Source organism: Protobothrops mucrosquamatus, unplaced genomic scaffold (genome assembly GCF_001527695.2).
Source record: "Protobothrops mucrosquamatus isolate PMUCROS unplaced genomic scaffold, P.Mucros_1.0 scaffold34, whole genome shotgun sequence".
Lineage (NCBI taxonomy): Eukaryota > Metazoa > Chordata > Lepidosauria > Squamata > Viperidae > Protobothrops > Protobothrops mucrosquamatus.
This window is the reverse complement of record NW_015386418.1, coordinates 453,565-479,764: the sequence shown is the minus strand read 5'-3', so window position 1 is coordinate 479,764 and position 26,200 is coordinate 453,565. Positions and strand designations below refer to the sequence as shown.

The following is a 26,200-nucleotide window of genomic DNA, read 5'->3' as shown; positions in this document are numbered from 1 at the left end:
ACCAAAGTCAGGAGGGGGAACTCCGACCCCACAAGGAGATGAACTGGGGACACCCAAAAATGAATACGATGATGACCCCTTGGTAAATGGGCTGATCATGCCAATCACAATGCCCATAAAACTGTTAATCTCGTGCAAGGAAGAAAAGGTGGCTCTAAATATCATACTAGACTTGGGCTATACTAGGTACCTAAATAGCCCAACCTTGGTGGGAAAACTAGTGGTCTGACTGAGGAGGTTGAGGAACCTCATCACCTTCTGCCAACTCAATGGATCCGTCACTAGTTTTGTCACCGAACCCCTGGGTCTTACCATGGGGAGCCATTCCAAGACTTTAATTTTCATAATGGCGCCTGATATGGATTGGCCCCTTGTTATAGGGCTGACATGGTTGAAAAGATGGAATCTACAGGTAGATTGGTGGGAAGGGAGCTTGAGATTCCCTAAAGAGTGGAAGGCCCCACCTGAGAAAATCCAGGGTGAGAAGGGGAAGCCAGACTGAGAAATGGCAGTGATAGCGAAAGATGAGGGGTTAAAAGGCATACCCAGAGAGTACCGCAATTTAGCTGAGGTGTTCAGTGAGACGGGTTCAGATGAACTCCCTCCTCATCAGCCCACAGATTGTGCTATCGTGATCGTCACTGGAGCCAAACTCCCAAAGCCCAAAATATACTCCACGACTCCCAGAGAGTTAGACAAACTGTAGCAGTTTATAGATAAGAACCTCGTGCAGAGTTTCATATAGCCAGTGAGACCCTGAGTGGCAGCCCCTTTATTGTTCTGGGAAAAGAAAGATGGGTCTCTTCATCTCTGTGTTGACTATAGAGGTTTTAATGCCATGTGCATGGAAAATGTATATTCCTTGCCCCTCATGAAAGACATGCTAGCCTACCTCGCCAAGGGAAAAGTGTTTTCTAAACTGGACTTGAAAGAGGCATATTACTGGGTTAGGATCAAAGAGGGAGACAAGTGGAAGACAGCTTTCAACTGTCCCCTTATCACTTTGGTTCCCATAACAACTTTGCACCTGGATTGGCTGGAAATGAACTGCACAGTTGGACTCTAGGGAGGGGTTTGAAAAGAGGTATTTTAATGTAGCATTCTGCACGGGAATTCTTTATATCTTGCCTTGCCTTCCTGCTTTCATTGACTTTCAATAAAAGTTCCTGTTTGAAACCATGCCTGTTTCAAGAGTTCTGCTTTCTTGGGAGTACTAACTGAGGCAGGACCTTATACTTTGGTTGCTTGGCTACTGGAGGGTGGACTCTGGGTTTTGTTTCAATTCATTTCTTCTTATGTATTTTGCTTCAGATCTTGCCTGACTTTTGCTGCATTCAGTTCTTTCCTAGTAAAAGTACCTTTTCTGTAAATTTATGGAGTTTACAGGTAGTTTCCATTATTATGTGAATGCAAAGCTTAGCCCATTTCCTGGGTAAAAAGCCAGATATTCATACTCCTCCTGAATATGGTAAGGGCTTTCTGAAGTTCAGGGAAAAGACTATACCACAGAGTTGCAACATGTACAGAGAAGGTTTGTCTCCCTGGTCCCATCAGATGACAGCATTGAAGGGTAGGGACCTAGAAGATACCCACCCAATCTGTTGTGGGTTTGTTTGCTTTCCTATTTAAAAATGTGTAAAAAATTGTTTGTCATTTTATTGATTATGAATCCATAGGTCATAATCATTCTTTTACTGTATTTTACAAAGTTTTGAAAACATGAGACTAACAATTTTAACTTGCAATATAATTTGATTTTCATATAAAGAGAACACTAACCACTGGAGGTAATTGGCAGGGTAAGAAGAAGACCTCATCCTTGTGCTATCCATTTCCTTGCTTTTAGTTTTATGTACAGCTTTAAAAATGTTAATTGTTTGTATATTTATATTTATTATTGTCTGTAAGCTGCTCAGAGTTGTCTTTTAGATAATAGGGGTTGCATATAAAATAAATAAACAAACAAACAATCTTATAAAAAACCGCATGTTGTTTTTAATTAATGAATATACAGCATGTATGTGTGTACATACATACACACTATATATGTACACTGTATATTTATTCATATATTCTGTGTGTGTGTATAAGGCAGAACCTGAAAAACAAGCAAATATCTGCTAGTCTCATCTTAAATTTTAAAGTAGAAATAATTGAACAACTTGGAAAAAATGACCTTTGTAAAATAGTGAACATATTTATTAGATTTACATTATGGGACAAGTTTAAAGTTATATAACTAGACCTGCTTTAGTGATATTAAAGATTACTGCATTCTTTAGTTTTTGTAATGCTACTTTGTATAGCATTACAAGAATTTTTATAGGTAGGCTTAGTAGTGAACCATGCAGTGAAAAACAAATAATAAGGAACTAACCATTCCTGTGATTAATCCATGCTCTAAGAAACTATTTATATCTTATGTTCCAGTTGCTTTATAAACAGCATGTTTATCCCTGTCACTCATTACAGTGGATTATCTTAAAATGGATTGTGGTGACTGTAATTCTGTTCTGCCCAAATGAAATCTCTATACTATCTAAGCAGAATACTGAATTTCAATTTGTAATATTCTATTCATCCTAAAATTCTTCAATATCTCTCTTTTTTTTACACATTGGCTATTTCTCAGTTATTTCTTTAAAAAATAAAATGGCTGGCAAGAAGCGAAGAAATTTATCTTACAAAAAGGTAGTTGCATATTAACTGGAAATTCTAGTTTGTACTGCAAGCTATATTGTAAATGATACTTTGAAAATATTGATGTGTAATTCTTTGTATTATTTTCTAGGCTGTGAGAAGACAGAAGTTTCTTGAACAAAGTATCCACTCTGCTCAGGAGATTGACAAAACCCTTCAATTAATTCAAGAGTCTCTGACCTTCATTGATCGACAATTAACAGGATACATTACAGACCGAATTGATGCAGCACATGTACCTCAAGAAGCACAGGTGAGCCATATAACATGTAATTACATTAAATAGTTTTATCTTTCAAGAAATAAGTAAGAATTTATTTTATTAGATTGTTCTAAACTTACAATGATTCTAGCGTTATCATTGATCTAATTCTTACAAAATTGCCAGCTGGCAAATGAAAGAGGAAATGCATGCAATCAAAAAGATCACATATATTTTCAAGTAAAATGATCTTTTAAGTTTATTTTATCTTTCCTGATGATAATGTAACATTATTTTATCACATCAAATTAAAAGTTTGCAAATTTTTGTGTTGTAAATTTAAAGTAGGAAAATGAATACTACAATTTTTATCATGCCATAAGTTACTCATCATGATTACTATTTTCAATTAACTTATATACACACTGTGAATTCTTATTGAATTAACATAAAGATATTTCATTTAATTATTTGGGTAATTTTATGCATATTGTGTTGCATAAAAGGAGCAGAGTTATATAGATAGATAAAAGCCAATTTTGTGTAGTAGTTAAGGCATCAGACTAGAAACCATGAGATCATGAATTCTAGTCCTGCCTTACACTCAAAGTCAGCTCAGTATCCTTGGGTTAATAATTTTTTCTCAGCTCTAGGAAAGAGGCAATGTATGTATGCATGTAAATATGTGTATGTGTGTGTTTATATTCCCCATTCAATCATGTTTGATTTTTGGAGACTGCCTGGACAAGTCCCTGAAGTTGTTGTTGTTGTTGTTGTTGTTTTGACTAATTTCTTGGACAAACCACTTATGAAAAACCTGGCCAAGAAAACTTCAGGGACTTGTCATGACAATCTCCAAGAATCAAATATGATTGAATGGGGAATACACAAACATACATACATACATGCATACATACATACTGTACATACATAATACACACACACACACACACACAAACAAACATATATACATACATTCTGATGGGTGATTCTTTTCTAGTATCTTTACGTAGGTGTTAAATGGAAGGACCATTAAAAGAATAAAACAAGAAATCAATTATATATAATCTGGCCACATTGCAAACTATGTATGTAAAACCAAAATCAATATCTTGTATATACAAATTTCATATACAGAAACAATTACTTGGTATGGTTGTGGTAAGTATAATTAGTTATTTTTCTAACCACTTCAGATTATTTTATTTTTATTTATTAATTTGTCATGTTTGTATAGCCACCTAATTGGCAACAGTATTATTTTAGATCATACAGTTCTTAGGAGTGTATTGCCAATATTCAAGTCATTTTGTGAAGTTGATGAGCCCCAATAATGTCAATGTTCATAGTCACAGTAAATTTACTTGCTGTTCTGTTTGTTGTCTATTTTATTTATTTATTAAATTTGTATGCCTCACATTTCACCAAGAAGTGACTATAGGTGGCTTACAACTAAGTAAAGAAGATAAAACATTAAATATTAATAAACATTAATGTTAAAATGTACTTAAAATTAGCAAAGATGGCAAGGAAGAGACCAAGATGCACATGGGGTAAAAGTGGATTATCTCAATCCATTAACCATCTCAGTATGATACGCCCCCATTGAGACCCCAGGCCAATGACAGAACCAAGTTTTCAAGCCTTTTGGGAGGCCAAAAGGATGGGTGAGAATCTCACTTCAGGGAGCACAACAACTCTTTCTCTGGATACTGCCAGCTGAAATTCCTTTACTGTTGGCGTCTATAGCAGACCTATCAAACTCGCGACATCACGTGACGTCGTGCAACGTATCGGGCCGGCAATGAGGTGGGCGCAGCTTCCGGATAACACATCCGGGCCAGCAGTTTGACACCCCGGTCTATAGCATGCATGGCTGAGGTGGGCCAATCCCATTGACATGAGATGGTTCGTCAGGTAATCTGGACCCAGGCCACAAAGAACTTTAAAGGTGATAACCAACACCTTGAATTGGAGCTGGAATCAAACTGGCAACCAGTGCAGCTCGTGCAACATGAATCACCTTAGAGACCCAAGAACTATCTGTGCAATTTCATTCTGTGCTAGCTGTAGCTTCCAAATATTCTTCAAGGATAGCCCCACATTGTACAATCCAGACATAAGATGACCAGGGCTGAGTAACAGATTGCAGGGACTCATGATTCAGGAAAGGGCACAACTGGCTCAATGAAAGATTGCTCAAAGGCTCTCCTAATCACAATTAACACCTGCTTTTCAAGCAGGAGTTGAGAGTCCAGGAGAACTCCCAAGTTATGCACTGGGTATGTCTGGGGCAGTTTAATCCCATCCAGAACTAAAGATGCTAAAGTCCCTGATCCCGAAGCTCATGCCCCAAAAGCCACTCAGTCTTACCATTACCTTACCATTAATGTTACCATTGGATTTACTTTTTGACATCTCAACCAACTAATAAATTATATAGAACTCAGACAAATCATCCTTTAATATTTTAATGTTAAATGTGATTTTATGAAGAAACATAATTAAAGAATAGAAAACTGGAAATCTCATGTATCACAGAAATTGAATTATCCTTTTCTTAATACTCTGAAAGGATTACTACAAATAATACTATTATTTTTGTAACTCTAGTATGTATGTATTTTAATTTCTTCTGTTCACGCTGTGGTATTTAATTATTTATTTAGAGTCTTTACATAGTTACCCAATACAAATAATGCAACTCTGAATAGGTTACACAAAGTTAATTATATTTTGAACAAATACCTCAGATTTATCATTATTTATTCATTTTATTATTAAATTTACAGTATATACCACCCATCTCTCTGGCTGAGGCAAGTCTAGGTTTTGGAGTAACTCTTATTGTACAGTTTCATCCATATTATACAAATCTCCACTTGCACAATGTCTATTTCTCTTTTTGGGCCATCTGTGAAAATATATATATATATAAAATTTGATCGAGAGCATCAGCCAACTTCCAGAGCAAAGTGTTAAAGTATACAAATGAATATAGATGAAGTTCAAACCAATTCTATCAAGAATGTACAATCTATTAGTGTACTTATACTATTGGAATTCAACTTTAATAATTTAAATTTATTTATTCCCGTGTTTTTCTGTAAATTCAGACATATTCATCTTGTAAAAATAATATAAATTGATTCAAACCCTGTCTTCTTCCACCACCACCATCACCCCTGCACCCACCCAGAAAATTCAGTCAGAGCTGACAAGCCATGAGATTAGCTTGGATGAAATGAAGAAACGTAACCGGGGTAAAGATTCTGCCAAAAGGATATTCTCTCAAATTGATACTGCACAGGTTTGTGAACTTAATTTGCTTTTGCAGATTAATTTAAAATCTACCTTCAGATATTCAAAATAAAGTTTAATTATGTGTTAATCATGCCAGAAATAGAACTAATGTGGTGCAAAGCTTTGAATCTGATTTAAAAATATCCTTTGCAGCACACAAATTCTTCGCAGCACAGGACTGGCCTAGGGGAAATTTTTAGCGGGGTTTTAAAATAATTTTAAATTAATTTGGCCAAATGTTAATATTGTCTTTTAATTATGTTTTTAATTGTAGCATTATGTTTTTAATTGTAGCATTTTGTATTTTTGTAGTTGTTTTATCTGGCTGTTAGTCCGCAAGGAGAAGGGCGGGATATAAATATAATAAACATAAACATAAACAACATAAAGTTTATAATGATCACTACATAAAGGACATAGCATTTATAAAACTAATATTGACTAACTAATTTAGCATGTTAATTAACTACTGCACATTCTATTTATTACATGACAAAATCTGGCCACCCTTAAAAGTAATAATATAAGTTAAATCCAAAATTATGGTATGTTAATTAAACTAATCAAATGGCTGGGAAAAATTTTTTAGATATGGAGTTAACAGCTCATGGCGGGTAGCAACATAAAATGAAAAATATGACATGATTTATCAGTGCAGAATTTCCAAACTCTGTTGAAACACTTTATGCAAATGTAAACATATATGTCTCCTTCTCTTCCAGGAAGATCATTTATATAGTAGCTGTTGGTAGAATTTTGTTTTCAGATTACATTTTTTGGGTATATAACTCTTTTTCTTTCATATTCACATATTTTGCACTGACCACCAGAGGCCGATTGAATGTATCTGAGGAATAATATTTCTTAAAGAAATCCATGATTTAACATATTTTCTAAATTGAATGCATACAATTAGCTGCTATTTCACATGCAGATAATGAATTCTAAATATGAGATCACTATTTGTTTCTTGTGTGGAGTGGTATATTGCATAGGGTTGCCAGGTCTGCTTCCAAAAAATAGCGGGCAAGCGGGGGGGGTTAAGTAGTAAAAAAAAGTAGACTGTACAGCTTTAGATTACGTACCATTTCATCATAAAGCTTTTGAATTAAAAAAATGTCCACTATTTTGTGGAAAAAAATAGTGAACATAATGTGAAAAAAGTGGACTGTCCACTCAAATAGTGGATACCTGGCAACCCTAATATTGCATCAAAATTTGAAGAAAATAATTAATATAAATTAATCCATAGGAGAAGGAGAACTGTACAGTTGTTTTCAGCCTGATGTTTCTATGTAGATTGTCTGTTGCTTTTGGCTATCAGTCACATTTTATTTCTTTAAAATATGTTTTGGTTCAATTTTGATATACTGTACTTTCAAAAGAATAGTAAAATATTAGAGATCCAAGATATACTGTGCCCTGCTTTAAGAGTCTAAGGAGAGTTATAAATCTGTTGAATTGGATTTATTATTGAACTTAAAGCTTTGTGCTCATATCTTTCCTTCCTTCTATTTTTTTCAGAAAAAATTACAAGACGTCTTCATGAAATTTCGCTTGTTCCAAAAGCCAGCCAATTTTGAGCAGCGATTACAAGAAAGTAAAAGGATTTTAGATGAAGTGAAAATGCAAGTGCCAAAGTTGGAATGGAGAAGTGTTGAGCAGGAAGCAATACAGTCACAGCTGGATAATTGTATGGTGGGTATTTCAAAGGAAGAAATCTCTCACAATGTCATGCATTTTATTATCCTTCAGGCAAATTGCAAACATGAGTTACATTTTGTTTAAATAAAAAATACAGTTTCTCTTTTCTTGTGTTCATTAGAAATTATATAAAACTCTTAGTGAAGTGAAATCTGAAGTGGAAACAGTAATAAAAACTGGGCGCCAGATTGTNTATATATATATATATATATATATATATATATATATATATATATATATATATATATATATAAGGATCGGCCAAATGCACATTCTCACAGAGGTTCTTGCCCTTGATGCTTATACAAGCATCATTCAAACAGTATCAATTTTTCACAATTATTTTTATGAATCTATGTACATGTTGTGTTTTATTTTCTGTATATGTAGATACATACGTAGAATAATTCTCCACCATCTTTTAGACAAATTACTATAACATAATACAATTGCACTTACTTTGCAGTATTACTTTTACATAGTATAAGTTACACTATAGTATAGTATAGTATTAGTATCTATGGAGATTCTCAGTCACCCAAAGGTGCATTTTCAAGAGGCAACATGACTTTCTTGTTTGTTTGTTTTTTGAAGACATTTCACTTCTCATTCAAGAAACTTCTTCAGCTCAGAGCTGAAGAACCTGCTTGGATGAGAAGCGAAACGACTTCAAAGAAAAACAAGAAAGTCCTGTTGCTTCTTGAAAAAGCACTTTGGGATATAGTATTAGTAGTTATAGTGAATTTATAACAGTTATAATGGTTAGGTATTTCTTATAAAAGAAGAAATAAATAACCTGTTTTAGTTTACACACAAATTCAGCTTAAGGCGAGACCTGGAACAGAATTCATTCTTAACTTAGAGACTTGCTATATTTAGAAACAGAAAAAAAATATTAAAATAACCTGTTAATGATTTTAATGTAATCTGAGATAAGATAATGGTGAAGTTGTAGAAGCTTACTTATGCAGATATTTTTTACATTTTCCCAAAAACTAGTCAGAAAAAATGCTTGATTAATATATAATATCCTAATTGCAAATAATATTTAACTACCAACATGATGTTAATCTTTATCCAACCTGAAGTTCATTGTAATAGTACAGATCTATTTTAAACTACTGAATGAAAGTAACAGAATATTGGTAGATGGTAAATACAGCAACTGTATAAAAATAAACGCCTTAAGATGGCAGTATTTTCTATATCTTTTTATAATACTGAAATTACAATGAAATCAACACAATCACTCTTGCCCATATTTATCTATGTTTAAAATTAACTTGACAACCAATTTGGTATAGTGGTTAAAGTACCAGGCTAAAAACTGGGTGAGTTCTCATCCTGCTTAGGCACAAAGACAGCAGGGTAACTTCAGGCCAATCACCCTCTTTCAGCCCTAGGAAAAAGAAAATGGCAAACCACTTCTTAAATCTTGCCAACAAAACTTCAGAGGCTAGTTTAGGCAGTTGCCAGGAGTCAATACTTACTTGAAGACACACACAGAGATACATACACACACACCAAAAAAAAAAAAAAACAATAGATGGGTCAGAGTATATAAACTCAAACATCTATCTGTATTATTATTTACATGAAGTGATTGTCCAAATTCTGTATGCTCTTAAAAGATGTAATTATTGAAGGTAGTCTTCCTAACATAAAAACAGGATTTATGTATATGTATATAATCTCTTATGTAATCTGAATATGTCAGTGATGAATATTTAAATAAATCTTTAAACTTCTTTCACAATAATCACGTGCATTTTGTTATTAGTTTCTCTGATGTAAAATGATAATTTGTAAACTATTTTTTGTATAATCAATATTTACTTATGGAAAAGAGTTAGCAATAGGTTCTGCTGTCAAAAATATAGTAAAGGCTTTTACTGTATATAAACTACATTTCAAATAATAAAATTAAAAATACACTTATACATCATTATACTGAACAGGTGGACTAAATCATAGGCAAGAAATTGTTCATATATCGACAGCAAGCATATCAAACAATAAATAATTTTACTAATGCTAATAGTAACAATACTAGAGAGAGAATGTGTCTCTCTGTGTTTTATGTTCCTGAAACATACAGATCCTAAAAAAAATAAAAGATAGAGTTCTTAATTAACAAGACTAATATTTCAAGAGGCACAGTGAGGCACAATTGTAGAAAGTTGGTGGTTAAATGGAAATGGCAGAAAAATTTACAACCAAGCATGTAGACATGAATAATGGTAGCAATTTGGGTGGTAGACATTTGCGGATATTTAAAAAAAAATTCCTCATTTTTTAACACAGGTAACAGAAAAAAAGCAAGAACTAGAGAAATGTTTGAAATTATCTCGGAAACTCAGAAAGGAAATGAATTCTCTGACAGAATGGCTGGCAATGATAGATTCAGAACTGACAAAGAGATCAGCAGTAGAAGGAGTGCCTATCAATTTAGATGCTGAACTTGCCTGGAGCAAGGTAAACATTTTTGTCTTACTTTTAAACTCACGCATATTTTTTTTCCTGCAGTCCCCACCACTTCTTAAAACATTTTTCCTTCAGCATTGCAAACTGTGTATTATTTGATCCTTAAATAGTTAGGCTTTTGTCTTTTACTATCACAAGACTTTAATGTTTCATGCTGTGTACCAAAGCAGACCAACAAAAAAAGAACACAAAGCTTTAAACTATATATCGTGATAGGTTTCAGGTGTCATATTGTTTAGTGAAATACCGCTCTAGGCAAACAAAGTAATTTCATAGCAAAAATAATTGAGCATACTTTTGAAACTGTTATTCAATTATGACCTTATTTTCATTTTTGTATATTTTAAATTAAGGCTATGATACAATGTTTGGATTTTATTTATTTATTTTAAATTGTAAGTTTTCATCTTTTTAAACTTTTCCTTATAAATACAGTATAGCTGCCATATGCAGTTTTTCCCAGCACAGGTTGTCCTCAGCTTACAATGGCTATTGGGATAGGAACTGCAAATGCAGCGATAAAGTGCAATATCATATGATCACTTAGTAATGGTAACCAGGCCATCCCAGTTATTCTTGTAGCCCCAAGATGGTGTGGGTTGTTAAATGAAAAAAGGCAGAGGTCCAAAAACAAGGAACATAAGTGGGTGTGTGGGTAACATGGAGATGATGCAGATGGGCACTGTAAAATGCATTGGAAATGTGAGGGCTGTGGTCAGACCTGTAGGGGCTGTGGTCAGGTGGGGGTTGCTGCAAAAGGGCACATGCTATGGACTGCAAGCATACAAAGGGTGCTATGGGGCACAAGATCCCTGGAATCTCCTACTCCAGGATAGGTCTCCTTGAGAGGAAAAAAGCAGCAGGAATGTCTTATATGAATTATTTGTGAGATTTTCTGTGGTTTATTAAGTTTATTATCAAATATTTCTTTGCTTTGTTTACTTTTTTATTCGATGACTTATATGAATTCATAATCAGAATTGGATATGCTTCATACATAATTATGTCATTATATCATAAACAAATGATTTGGTGTGGTTTTTAGTTGTACTTATATAAGTTGCATTTCATTACCAAATAGTCATTGTTAAAGAAAAAAAGAGTTTTGGATTCCATATATTTTATAGCAAAACCAGCAGCTTATTGCCAAAGGAGGAAAAAGGCTGTTACTGTAAAGCAGCCATTTTGTAGAGGTGTGATCAATAAAATCTTAACTTATTTATCATTAGCTGCTTGATTAGATGTAGTGCTTTAGGGCACTATGTTTTTATATTCACTATTAATGCAGATTTATTTCTCTTTCAATTTATTTTAATATACAAAGTATCTAGTGGTGGGATTCAAATATGTGAAAAACCGGTTCTCTGTGTAGATGCTACTTCCAGAAGCCCATTCTGGGCCTGGCAACAAAAAATTAACTACTGGTTCTGCCGAACTGGTGTGAACTGGCTGAATCCCACCACTGAAAACATCCTAATATATGAATGGCAATACTGTTATGCATAATGCAAAGTTCAGAGTCATTGTCTTCGCATTTACTATTATTCCATGTATGCTTTCCATAGGGAACACAGCTGGAGACTGAAAAACGACAGCATCAGCTGAAGATTATCACTGACTTGGGAGAGGGACTGAAGATGGTGCTTAAAGGGAAAGAAAGATTGGTGAATGATAAACTCAGCCTTCTCAATAGTAACTGGATTGCAGTAACTTCACGAGCTGAGGAATGGTTTAATTTGCTGCTGGTAAGAGTAACCAATTAGTACTTCCTCTCTACTTTCATGATTACAGAGATGGAACATCACCTTTTTAGTTTTTTAGAGAGAGTTCCCTAGTGATTTAAATTGTGATGTTATTTTATCTAATAAAGACTTGTCTTGAAAATCACAATGATATCAGTTTTATGTTTGTTATTTTTAAAATGAACTATATTTTAAAAATTGTTACACAATTTTTCTGTTTGTTAATTTCAGAAAAAAATAATATTATTAATTATGTAGTAACAGTTCAAGGATTTCTAAATTAATAAGTTATAGCATAGTTTTTAATCTGCTTTCCTTGTGCTGCAGGAATATATATAATATATTTATTATAAAAGTGGCTATTGATTTTTTTTCTCACTTTGGATCCCAGTGTCTACATCACTGCAATAGAAGGAGAACTCTCTTTGCTTCATATCTCCCTTTATATATAACTATGTAAACAATTAGAACTAGGTTTTAAAATTTTTCTGATTTCACCCAGTATTTAGACCTATTTTTTTTTTCAGTTCTAAAGAACTGGTTTTATAGTTTTTGTATTTGGACAACATAATAATACATGTAGTAATGCATTTTTTTCTTTTTCCCCTTTGATCCTAATTGTTTAAGAACATGCTGATTTCTCTTTACTTACTTCTAGGCATATCAGAAACACATGGAAACATTTGATCAAAATGTTGCAAATATCACTACATGGATGTATCGAACAGAAATACTCTTGGATGAATCTGAAACCCAAAGCCCCCAAGAGAGAGACAACATTCTTAAGGTAACAAATGCAAATCTTTGAAAATTATTTTTTAAAAAGTCTAGATGATTCTTTATACATGAACATATTTGTATTACAGATTTGCCCTGCATGTTTTCAAGTAATCTTTTGAAATTAGAGAAAATTATTTTTCTCTTCAAAATAATATTTTATCATAGCTTTTAAAATTCTTAGACAGCAAACACCATTTTAAAACATGAGGTCTTGTGAGAAAAATATTTATTGTCAAGTGATTTCTATATTCCATAATACTGAAGTAGTAATTGCAGCCATGCTATTTCTAATATTGGAGAATTTAAAAAAAATCTTAGCATCGTTGGCACTATAAACAGTGTACATAATCAAATATTCTGCAAATCTCCAACTATCTCAAGAAGTGTAAACTATTATTTTTCCTAAATCCAAAAATATAATACAAATCATTAATAATTTAGCAAATAAATTATCAGTTTATTTGATTTAAACTTATTTCATAGAGCAGAGGTCCCCAATCTTTTTGGCACCAGGGACCAGTTCCGTGGAGAGAGGTTTTTCCACAGACCGGAGGGTGCGTGATTTTGTGTGCCGCGGATAGGGCTTTGCTTGTTTGTGTGGACCGGTTGCTGGCATGCCGTGGCCTGGTACTGGTTCACGGACCGGGGGCTGGGGACCCCTGTCATAGAGAATGGAAATATCCTTAAAATCATCATAATATATTTTTGAAAGTCATCTAAGAAGAGAATATTTAACAGCAGGCAATTTTTGAAATGAAACAGATACAGATATGCAATATAATTATATTTTATATATAATTTAATAAACAGTTAATAACAGTTGTTCATTTTATAGAACTGTACATTAATAGGGTTTATTCAGGCTCAGATTTATATGATTTTACTGTAAGTAGTGCATCTTGGTTCCTTTTATTCATAACTGACCTAGAAGTCTATTCTCCATCCAGCATGTTCAGCATAAATTGGTAACAGATTTTAGCTTAAATCATCGGCTTACTTGGTACAACTTTCTTAGTTGATGCACAAAATAAAACACTCATGACTAGCTAGATCTCCTTTTGTGTCTTTGTAGTGAGAGCTTTGGAAAGCATCTTGCTTCATAGCTACAAATAATTTATTCTCCTGTTTAAATTTTTAAAGGGAAATTCTACATAATGCTTTAATTGGTTCATGCATAAATCTGTTTACAAGAAATATAACACAGTTGTGCATAGCTATTAGGATATTTGGATTTTTTTTCTTTCTTTTTTTCTTTCTTTTTTTCTTTCTTTTTTCCTGTTTTTATGTTTAATGTAAAGCTCTGTGTTTTACGCATGTTTTATAGTGCTTAAAGGCTGAGCTAAATGATATGCATCCAAAGGTGGATTCTATTCGTGACCAGGCAGTTGACTTGATGACAAACCGTGGAGGTCACTGTAGGAAAGTAATAGAACCTAAACTGACAGAGCTCAACCAACGGTTTACAACAATATCAGAAAGAATTAAATGTGAAAAGGTAAGAGAAATAGCCCTGCAAAAATAATTATATTCTTGAAAATGGAACATTTTAAGTTTATAATTCTAGAAGACAATTTTCTAAATAAAAATTAGCAGGAATAAGAATTAGTTGCATCTCTGAGGGTTTTATCTAAATGTGTGTGCTAATATTTATGGTGCTTTTATTCCAGGTATAGTTTACTTCCTCAGTTACATCTTTTGCTATCTATTTAAAAATTAACTTACTAAGAAAAGGCTGTGCATCTTTATCATAAGGGAACATATGTTATCATTCAGAAGGTGTTAATGTATGTGAAAAAGCTTTGTATGGATTTCCTAAACTGCATGCTATTTTAAAGTAAACTTAGACTGATATTTCTATGTGGAAAATTGCTTATTAATTTCTTACTCTTTTGTTTCTGTGATGTGATAAGTGTGTGCATATGAACCAGAAACTGTTATTGTTGTAGGTTTTATTTACACAAGATTGCTAAACCATTCTGAACAAATCCATCCTGTGGTGATCTGGCTTTTTTTTTTTTGTTACTAGATAACTTACATTTCTTCTTTTTATTTGCACTTGATAACCATATCTGCAAAAAACTAACCGGAATAGTATATATAACTCTCTCTCTCTCTGGTTGTGTCTGTGTGTGTGTTCCCTTTGAATCAGAGACTCTTGGATACTTCCTAGAGCTAAGAAAGAGTGACTGACCACTCAGCTAATTTTGTACCTAAAACAGGATTATAGGTCACAGATTTCTGGTTTCTAGACTGGTGCCTTAAAAACTACGCCACACATTCATTCATTCATTCATTCATTCATTCATTCATTCATTCTTGTCAAAAGGTAGTCAACTAAATTGTTGGAGGAATCTTTAGAGCAAGTACCATAGTCCAATTGGCTACTCAAAGAACAACAGGAAGATTGTAATTATTATTGAATCACAGATATTGCTTGGAACTTTTTATTTGCATTAGATCAGTACTGAAACAGTATAAATATGGTGGTTGTATTAAGAAAACGGGGCAGATCCAAAGTAGGCATGAATGTTCTTCACATGGCCTTTGGAATAGATCAATGGGAAAGAAATAGGGAAAGAAAACCTGAGAGGTTAAGGATGGGGAAAAAAGCCTGGAGGACAGCTATTTATTCTGAAAAAGGCAAACGTAATAAAGAGACAGACAATGACAAATAGTGATAAAAGAAAACTACAGGGAACAATAAAAGTCTCATTTCAGGAAAACAGAAAGCCCCAAGGGATGACTTCCTGAAGATAGAGAAATTAAAGAAGCTTTCTATTGAAGGCTCTATACTAGTCAGTACAAAAATCAGGAAGAAAAGGGGCATCATGATAACGAGATTAAAACTGTCTTAGAGAAAAATGCAAAACATTATCTCCAGAGGACCAGAAACCTAACAAGGTATTTCAGAGGAACTTATTACAATATCAATTAGGGAATAAATATGTGTTATTTCATGCTATCCATATGATAAATAAATCTGGACTTATCAAATTTTAATCCAACTCAACATATTCAGACTAGAAATAAATTATTTAGCTTTGGAAAAATTATGGAAAATCCCCTAGTAAGTTAGGAAAAGTAATTGAACTTGTATAATAAATATATATTAGCATATTTCCAGTTAAACCTTGCTCAAATTAGGTTATTTGTGGCATAAGCTATGCCATACTTGAACATACCTCTTTGATGATTAGGGGACTGGAGGCTAAAGCATATAAGGAAAGGCTGCTGGAATTGGGTATGTCTAGTTTAATGAAGAGAAGGACGAGGGGGGACATGATAGCAGTGTTCCAATATCTCAGGGGCTGCCACAAAGAAGAAGGTGTCAAGCTATTTTCCAAGGCGCCTGAAGGCAGGACAAGAAGCAACAGGTGGAAACTAAGCAAGGAGAGAAGCAACCTAGAACTAAGGAGAAACTTCCTGACAGTTAGAACAATTAACCAGTGGAAAACCCTGCCTCCAAGAAGCGGTGAATTACTATTACATTACTTGAAGAACTGTATGTCTAATACTGGAAAGTCTTTGAAGCATCATAATATTAGTTAGTAGAAAAGCGTATCTGTGTTTGTGAATAATGAAAAATATTCCTCATCAAAGAAATCTGTTTAAAGTTTAGAAAAATAACGCATCTTTGCAATAACTGTCCATTAGATTTTGAAAAGCACTTGAGAATTTATTATAAATTATAACTATGCGCCTACATATTAGTTATATGTGTTACTTTCGTGGTGGAAAAGAAGTAGAATCTAGCTGTAGTGCAGGAGACAATGAGTTCAAGTTCTGCCTTAGCCATGAAAGGTGACTTTGGGTCACTCTATCTCAGTCTAACCCACTTCACAGTGTTGTTGTTATGGAGAAAATAGGAGGAGGAAGGTGTGTTGGATACATTTGGCATCTTGAGTTATTTGTAAAATTAATAAGATGGAATATAAATAAATAGATGTATACACTATAATTTGTATAAACCAAGCTTTCTGCCAAAGTTTTTGAATCCTTTCCCCCTTTTCCCCCATTCTTTTTTCTTTGTTGAGGAAGCTGAGTACAAGGTGAACTCAGGTGATTCTTAAAAGTAATACAGTAAAATTCTTTGGATAATTTATCAAATACGTTTCTTGGTATTTTCCTATTTCTAATAAAAACAGTTTAGAATTAAGGATAAATGCATATTTAGTATTTTACAGAAAATTAATTTTGGAATGTGTGTTCTATTTCCATTTTGTCAAATTAGGAGCACAGTGGCTCATATGGTTAGCATGCTGGGTTGGAGGTTAGCAAGCCCACTTTCAGGACCTGAATGCTGCTGTATGGTGGGGTGAGCTCCTGTCATTTGCTCCAGCTCCTTGACAGGGATATGAAAGGAGCCCCCAAGGGTGTCCGTCAGGCAACATTGATGTCACTGGCTAATCCTTTCAACCCAGAAGCACCTTATATGGTGCCTCTAACACAAATGGAACTTCATCAAATTTCATAAAAGTATTAGGGTCTTGATTTTTCCCCCATTCTTATTAAATTAATATACTGTGTAATACTTGGTTTTTTACTCGTTTGTTATCTAACAGAGATCACACACACACACACAAACCTGTCATATTTGCTTTATTGATGTAGATATTGATAAATTATCAAATAAGTTCCCATTTATTAACATGTTGTCCAAAGTTGGCTTTTTATTACTTTAGTGTAGTTAATATTGCATATTGTCTGGCTAATTGCTTAATTGTTTGGATTGGTTTAGTTTGGTTTGGTAACATAAAATAAGTGAGATTTATAAGTACAAGCTGATCAAGTGAGATTCTATTGGTATTACTACATATATAGTAGTTGGTAAAATAAATGTATAGACAATTAATTTAGCAGTTGGAGCAATGGATATATGCTTATGATATATATCAGTAAAATGTGTGAAGAAAAACTAATAAATGTCCATTCCTCTTCTCCTTTCCCATTTTCCAACCTTTAAGCCCTTCGTTTCTTTAAAGGAATTGGAGCAGTTTAACTTTGACATACAAAAATTGCTTGAACCACTGGAGGCTGAAATTCAGGAAGGAATGAATCTGAAAGAAGACGACTTCAATAAAGATAGGGTAAATTGGTTGTGATAGAAGTATGAATGAACTGGGAATGGAAAAGGAAAAAATATTGGAGCAGAAATTAGGAACTTCTGCATTTAACACTGGACAGTTCACAAACCTCAGCATTCTTAAATGTTATAAAACTGTATATGACATTTATAGATGGGCACAATTATGCTTTAGCAATAATGTTAATCTTACAATAAAAAGAATATATGGTTGTTCTTTATAATTATCAGGAAAGAGGTTTGGATTAGTGAAATACCCTATGAAATTTCAGACAACACACCCACACATACACATAGACATGCATATACATCTCTCAAACCCCTACAATGTTGTCCATGTAATAGTAATTCAGGATTGCTTGCTGTTAGTAAAAATGTTCCAAGGAGTCCATAATAAGGCAGACTAGTGTGCATCTCAACCATTCAAATATAGATATACATATAGGTATACATATAGACTTTATTTTCTTACATGTTATACACACAGTTTGCTCCACCAATCTCTGCTTGCAGGATGCGTACAAGTATAAAATACCCTTTCATGATAATTTCTCTGTTACTGTTTTTAATTTGATCTAGTAAAAGTGCCAGTCAGGTGAAGAGTGTGAATATTACTTGGCTGAGGAGAAAAAAATATTTCATTTATCCATGTTATGAACTCTTTTTCCTGGCAGACTATATTCTATTTTATTTTGTGCAGCATAAGTTGTTATTTATAGCTTTATCGTGCAGGTATTATCAAACTGTCTATTTGTAGTATTCTTCAATTTAAACAACAGTATCCTGAAAGCCAAGCTCAGCCTACCAGCATACCTTTTCCAGAGCTATCTTTCCAATGTAACAACTTCTAATAGTTTGCATGAGGGGCAAAATGGATGCCTAATTTTTTTTAATACAATTATGGAACATTTTATAATTCTCCATGTCTCTTGCAATAGCACTGGAATTTGTATTATGAATGTTAAAAGCCCTGGAGATGTGCACATTATGAAAATTTATACAGTAAGTCCTAAGCTATAGTTTGTTTATAGTATGTTGATAATATTAAGTAATTTTTTAAAATTATTATTACGGTATGTCATTATACTATTACTTTCACGATCCAGAAACAGTCTGAGATTGACCAACCCTCAATTACATAAATGTCATTACCATTTTTGTCTGGCTGTCTCTATCTCTGTCATCTCTATTTCTAACATCTCTATCTTTCTATCTGTAGAGTGAAAATCATGAGGGCACTATAAAAGAATTGCTTCAACGTGGAGATATGCTTCACCAAACAATCAAGGATGAACAAAAAAAAGAAGAAATAAAAAAGAAACAGCATTTGTTGCAAAACAGACATAATGCTCTCAAGGTATATTTTACAACCTTTACAGCTCTGGATGAAGTTCTAAATGTTGCATATGTAATAAGTTAGAAGTTATGAAGACCCTGAACTTTTATAATTAATTATGTTACCTTAACGGGCACATAAGACCATAAGCAGGACAGCAAATTATTGTTTTCCTTTTATTTCTGCCTTTCATTTTTATTTTCATGTCTTCAAATATATTTCTTAGCAAACTTTTAGATAAAAATCAATAGTATATAACATATGTGCTGCATAATATACTTGGAGTTATCGCAAATTTAATTTATATGTTGGATAATCTTTAATTAATTACTGATATTATTATGATTTGCTAAGTCGTTTTAGGTTATACTTTATTAATTTTTATCAGTGACAAGGGGAAATGGAAGGGAAGGGAAGAGTGGAAGAGGCCAAAAAGAAATAAATCAAATTAAAGCAAAGTAAATTGCAAATTTTAAATATGGAATTTTAGGAAATATTTTACTATTTATCAAAGGCAATAAAATAAATATGTTAATTGTATGAATATGTATGAAACAAATTATTAGCATGCATATAATATAATCTGAAATAGCAAACAGAAGTAGCCATAGTCAATAATTAAACTTGTAATTAGGAAATAAATTGTTTGGCTTGGAAATGAATTTCAAATAAATAAATAAAATTTCAGGGTATTTCATAAGTCATTCAAAACCCAGAGTAGCATTTAAATGAGGACAAGCAAAGTACATCTTGCCTCACATAAATTTTCTTTTCTTTCTCTTTAGTAAACTTTGGAATGTCTAAAATTAAAAATTTTGAGGGCAATACCTGCACATTAAAGTATACTTTGGATTTCCATCTATTAGCAGGCTACAATTTAAAATAAATTATATTTTGCAGTTAAATTATATAAGTATCTTTTGCATAAAATGCTAGCATTTGGAAAATTCATTGTTGTATCAGTCTGCTAATATTTCTGTTTCAAAATTTAGGCTGCTAATCTTAGCTTTTTAAATGTGTGTATGTTCCATAATACACTTCTCTGTACATTATAAGTATAGAGAAGTAAAAAATATTTTGGTTTACTCAAAAATATAAAATTGTATTCATAATTATAATTCATATTTTTTTAAAAATAACTTATTCACAATTTTACTCCATTCCATAGTGCATACAGTATTTACTTATAAACCATTTAAATATTACTTTTTATAACAAACATATGTACTGCAAACAGGATATGAGATCGCAAAGAAGGAAAAAAGCTTTGGAGATTTCACATCAGTGGTATCAATATAAGAAGCAGGCAGATGATTTAATGAAGTTTTTGGATGACATAGAAAAAAAATTGTCAATTCTGTCAGATCCCATAGATGAACATAAACTAAAGGTAACATTATTTCTACATAGTTTTGCATTTTGTTTCTGGAAACAAAATATGTCTCTCTGTTACCTAGCTACAGTAATTAATATAAATAATAGTAACTCATCACTTAATGTTATTTAAGTAACTGACATGATGTTTGTTAAAACCTTTTGTATCTAGATGAATATATATGTAGAATGTGCCATCTTCAAATACTTTCTAAGAAAAAAATAATTGACTGTTTTATCTTTATTCCAGATGAACAAATGACTTTATCGATACACGGCTGAACTCTTTTTCATATTAGCAGCACATTCATTTTCATCAGAACATATTCATAAATCATGGTCAAAATTCTAAAGATTTGCTTATATGTTGTCAAAAACTGTCTTGTTTATTTTTCATTGTCTTTTTTTGCTTTATTCTTTGTTATGTTCTCTCCAATAGCAATTAAAAATAAGCTCTAGCCATCTAATTGACAATCACTATGGATATTTAGTATGTGGCTCCAACATTATGGTCATCTTTCCAGTTAGTTATCACACAGGGCTAGGGAAAATTAGACAGTTAATACTTTGGCCTATAGTGTCACCTTTCCAGTATATAGTCACTCAAATATCAATGAGCTATATAATTCAGAGCTCTTTTGTATTTCTTTTGTATACATGTTAACTCAGCTTTTAAAACAATATTCTTTCTTTTTCTTCTTTTTTAACAATATCTCTGCAAAAGTATTTTGCTAACTCTTAGGAACTGATGATCTAGTTAGCTAATTGTCCTGGGCCCTGTATTGGTTTTGCTCAATAGGAAATTGATCGAGAACTGGAGAAGAAGAAGGAAGAGCTGAATGTGGTACAGAGGCAGGCTGATCGCTTGTCTAAGGATGGGGCTGCAAAAGCAGTGGAACCAACCCAGATACAGCTCAGCAAGCGCTGGCAAGATATTGAGAGCAAATTTGCTCAATTTCGAAGACTCAACTATGCACAAATTGTGAGTTGTTCCTGGCAAACATTTATGTTTGCAAATACTACTACTAACAAAACTCTACTAATATTGAGAATTCCCAGTGATGTGTCTGAAACAGAATCTGGCCAGCAGTTCAGGTCCCTTTTATTTACAGTTTAATATAGTTTTCATCTTATATGATTTTCTCTAGTAAATGCCCTTAAAATAAAACAGGAAGTGGTTCAACCAAAAATATATTAGCATTAAAGGAAAAAGAATTTTGGTTTTTTTGCCTCATTTTATTCATAACATTACCAGTTTAAAGCTATCAGTTTGCCATATATTTATTTCATTCAATTAACATGTACAATCGAGAAATATTTATTTTTCAATCTACCATCCCATGCACAATCTAATTAGCCTTTATTTATTCTTGATGTTCAGATGTATTCAGAAAAAAATGAGGTTTTTATTGTATTATTTATATAACATAGGTTCTGTTCAACTTACTAGGAAGGAAACATAGATATTATCTGCTTTTTACAACAACCCATGCACTTCAAATATTATATTTAACAACAAATGAGTAAAGAAAGGTTTTCTTACTACAAAGAGTTGCTTAATCTGTATCTATACGTTTTTAATTTGTACCACTAATAAATACAAATCCCCCACCTCACAGGGATGTTGTGAGGAATTATTAATTATATATGGTTTTATGAAATTACATTGTGCTCATTTTAAGGTGAATTTTATTTGGAACAGCTTTAGAAAATATGTCTACGGAATTTATGTAAGAGTCTTTGTGCTAGTCGATAATTAGGATGTATAAAATGTATAAAATACCAGTAATAAACAATAAAAATATAAAATATGTTTAAGGTTAATAAACTGATAAAATTCCTTTTCATTATTTTGAAAATAAACCAGAGACAGGTGCTACTTTGTTTAACAAATTGGAGCATAGAGAAAGGGAAAGGGAAAGGGAAAGGAAAGGATTTGGTTCATGTATTTTTTTCAAGTTTTTTTTAAATTCATTAAAGGGTCACTGTTTCAGTCATTGTTATTTGGTAATATTCTTTCAAAAGTGGCCCGTGTTGATATCTTGGGTAGTTGCAAGGAGACCCTGGAAGGTAAAAGAGGAGTAGGAAGTATTTCTTCCAATACCAATAGATCTTTAAAATGGCAAACAGTTTAGGAAATTAATGTGAAAGAGAATTTCTATGGCTTTATTTATAACCCAGGAGAAGCTGTGTCCATTAAACCTCTGGTAACCTAATAACAATAGTAAATCTATGGTAATTTGCTTGATTAACTAAAGTATATTAATATTTACTATGTAAGTTTTTAGAAGTGGCCTGCATTCTTTTTCCCATCCAAGTTCTTTGTGACTCTTCTTATTCAGTTTCATGTTATTAATCGCTATATCTAAAAAAATGCAGAAACTTTTATTTTTACTGCAGATAAAATACATATGTGAAATCCCATAGTTTGGAATTACTTAAAGAATTGTTTTTATTATATAATCAAAATACGTATACTGTAGCAATAATAATATAGCGTAGATAGCTCAAATGAGAATTTAGATTTCAGCAGTCCTTCCTTTAAAATAAAACTTTTTGTAACACAAATCTTTTCTGGATCCAATGTTTCTCTGCAGAAATTGTGCAAAATACTCTACCCATCATATTTGCTAGTTTTTTAAAAGAAGAAATGAAAATAAAAAAATTTTTTTCTTTGGCCTATGGCATTCAGAAATATATTATCTGATTTAGTGGCATAATTAACATATGATTTTATACATGTTTGGATGGGATGGCAGAGCCTCCAGCTCTTCAAGGAAGGGTCTTTGAAAGGGGGTACAGATCACCATGGGGACCATGAGGGAGGTAAGGCATCCAAGTAATGATGGGCATGGGACCTATAGAGTCAGAGGGTACGCCATAGCCTCTAAGATTTAGTATCGGCGGTGTGTTCCTGCCCCCCCCAAGCACATTCTCAGTTCCTGGGCAGCATTCCTTTGGGGGGGGGTCAAAGCTTCAGCTGCTGCTGCTGCTGCTGAATGCCAGTTCAGTCAATAATAAGGTTTCCTTCATTCAAGCTCTTATTATGGAAAAGCAAGTGAGACCTAGCTGACACCAGGAATGGGGGTTTCCCCTATTAGAAATATGCCCAACTGGGTTGAGGGTTTGGCACCAGCCAAGAGAGGGGAGGTGGGTGGCAGTGGATGTGGGTAGCAGTGATAATCAGAGAGTCTCTTGTCACCTTCAGGGGCCTTGCTCTCCAGATCTCTGGATGTGAGTCTCTGTTCCTGAAGCTGAGTTCACAGGATCAGTTGGCATTGTTGCTAGTATACCAACCTCCCTGCTGCAAGCAAACTCCCTGTATGAGGAGTTCCCTGCTGTCAGTGGAGTTCCCTAGACTTATGGTCCTGGGTGACTTCAATCTGTCTTCCTTGGGTTTGTCCTCAGAAGTGGCTCAAGAGTTCATGGCCACCATGATGGCCATGGGCCTATCCCAGATCATCATGGGTCTGACTCTGGACAGTAGTCACATGCCAGATATGATATTCAGAGAAATGTCAGTGTGATCAGATGGGGAATCTAACATTATACCCCCTGTCATGGTTAGATCACACCCTGGTGGCCCTGAGACTCTCTTATGTGGCCCTCTTCTGCAAGGAGGATGGATCCATTCGAATGGTCTGCCCCTGGAGACTGATGGAATGGGTTCCAAACAGAACTGGGGAATATATTGGAGGATTTACTGTATGGTTCTACCAAAGCCTTCGTAATGCACTGAAATCACGAGGCGGACAAGGCTCTGGACAGAATTGCACCTATGACTTTGACCGGACACAACATACAGCCATTATCAAGGCCTATCTTGTGGTGATAAGAGTGGCAAAACAATTATTTCTCTGCTGTTATTGCATCTGCAGAGTGTTGCACATCAGTCCTCTTCTGAATTACCCAGTCCCTCTTAGGCCTGGAGGGCTGTGCAGAAGAATTAATTGAACACTTGTTAGATAAAATCACTTGGATTCATTCCCAGTTGGAATCCAAGCATGGTGCAGGTCCTTGTGAGATCCATGAGGAAAGTTCTTGCTCGGTGATTTGAGAACAGTTTGATCCTGTTGGTCCTAAGGAAGTGTCCTTAATGGTCACTTAACATGGTCCTTAATGCTGTCAATACAGCCACCTGTCAATTAGATCCTTATTCCTCCTGGTTGGTAAAAGCCTCCAGGACAGTGACCATCAGGTGGGTACATGCAATGATAAATTCCTCACTGCAAGATGGGACATTCCTGGACCCTTTAAAGGAGTTCATCCTCTTCTAAAAAAAAGAAACCTTCACTTGATTCCACCAGCCTGAAGAATTTCCGTTCAATTTCTCATCTCCCCTTTAAGGGAAGGTGACAGAAAAGATGGTTGCTTGGCAGCTTCAGAGGATCCTGGATATAACAGATTCCCTAGAACCCTTGTAATTAGGTTTCAGGCCTGGCTGTGAGACAGAGACCACATTGGTTACACTTATGGATGAGGGCAGGATGGTGGTAGTGCAACTGTCCTGGCTCTCCTTGACCTCTTAGCAATCTTCAATGTCACCAACCATGGTATGTTTTTGGGTTGGCTACAGAGCTTAGGACTGGGCAGCACAGTTCTACAAAGTTTATCTCCCTTTTCCAAGGCTGCTTCCAATTGATATGGAGTGAGAGATCCAGCCCCGGCTGCTTTCTTACATGTACCACAGGGCATAGTACTCTCACCATTTCTATTTAAAATCTACATGAAGCTGCTGGGTAAGATCATCCATCAATATGCTGATATTATTCAATGTTGCATCTTCACATCTGGTGACCTGAGGATGCTGTTGCTACCTTCTGATGGTGCCTGGAGGCTGCAGGAGCCTGGATGAGGGATAACAGGCTACAACTGAACCCTGGCAAAACTGAATGACTTTGGGTGCATGAAGTTTCAAGATCCAGGTCTTTGACATCCTTAGTTCTAGATGGGGTTATACTATCCCTTTCAGTTCCAGTTTGCAACTTGGGAGTTCTCCTGCACTCATGATTCCTGCTCGAACATCCAGGTGGCAATTGTGATAAGGAGAGTCTTTGCACAGCTTCAGTTTGGCCTTTTCTGGATCAGGAGTTCTTGTGCTCAGTCACTCAAGTCGTAGTTGTTAAGTCCGGAAAATAATGGCGCTTGAGACGAAGCATTTCTAACAAGTCTTTATTCTCTGCTTCCAATCTACGAACAACCCGAGCAGAGGCATGCAGGCCTCTATTTATACCTTCTGATCCCCGGGCAAATCCAACCAATCACAAGGCGGTCTTTTCCCGCCTTGCGCATTCGCGCAAGGCCGGCACCACTCAGTCTGGTCCCGGGCAGCTTTTGCAAATGCCCGGGACTCTTGCAACGTCCCGAGCCTGCTTTTGCAGGCTCAGGACACAACACCCCTCCCCCCTAGATGAAATAATACTGCGCCCACATGGACGCCATCATAGTGATGGTTATATAATTAACTGTTGAGTTAAAGTCACACAGTGTGT

At 34.2% G+C, this 26,200-nt stretch overlaps 1 protein-coding gene across 1 annotated transcript in view; it reads left to right on the top strand.

The window, feature by feature from the left end:
- Positions 1 to 26,200, top strand: part of LOC107283359 (dystrophin) — a 336,632-nt gene that overhangs the window by 272,834 nt on the left and 37,598 nt on the right. Inside the window, exons 30-41 of the mRNA XM_029283193.1 lie at positions 2,792 to 2,953; positions 6,102 to 6,212; positions 7,730 to 7,903; positions 8,031 to 8,099; positions 10,214 to 10,384; positions 11,959 to 12,138; positions 12,794 to 12,922; positions 14,240 to 14,410; positions 17,880 to 18,002; positions 19,218 to 19,355; positions 20,572 to 20,724; positions 21,508 to 21,690. Coding sequence (XP_029139026.1) covers positions 2,792 to 2,953; positions 6,102 to 6,212; positions 7,730 to 7,903; positions 8,031 to 8,099; positions 10,214 to 10,384; positions 11,959 to 12,138; positions 12,794 to 12,922; positions 14,240 to 14,410; positions 17,880 to 18,002; positions 19,218 to 19,355; positions 20,572 to 20,724; positions 21,508 to 21,690 — 1,764 coding nt within the window. The remainder of the gene's footprint in view (positions 1 to 2,791; positions 2,954 to 6,101; positions 6,213 to 7,729; positions 7,904 to 8,030; positions 8,100 to 10,213; positions 10,385 to 11,958; positions 12,139 to 12,793; positions 12,923 to 14,239; positions 14,411 to 17,879; positions 18,003 to 19,217; positions 19,356 to 20,571; positions 20,725 to 21,507; positions 21,691 to 26,200) is intronic.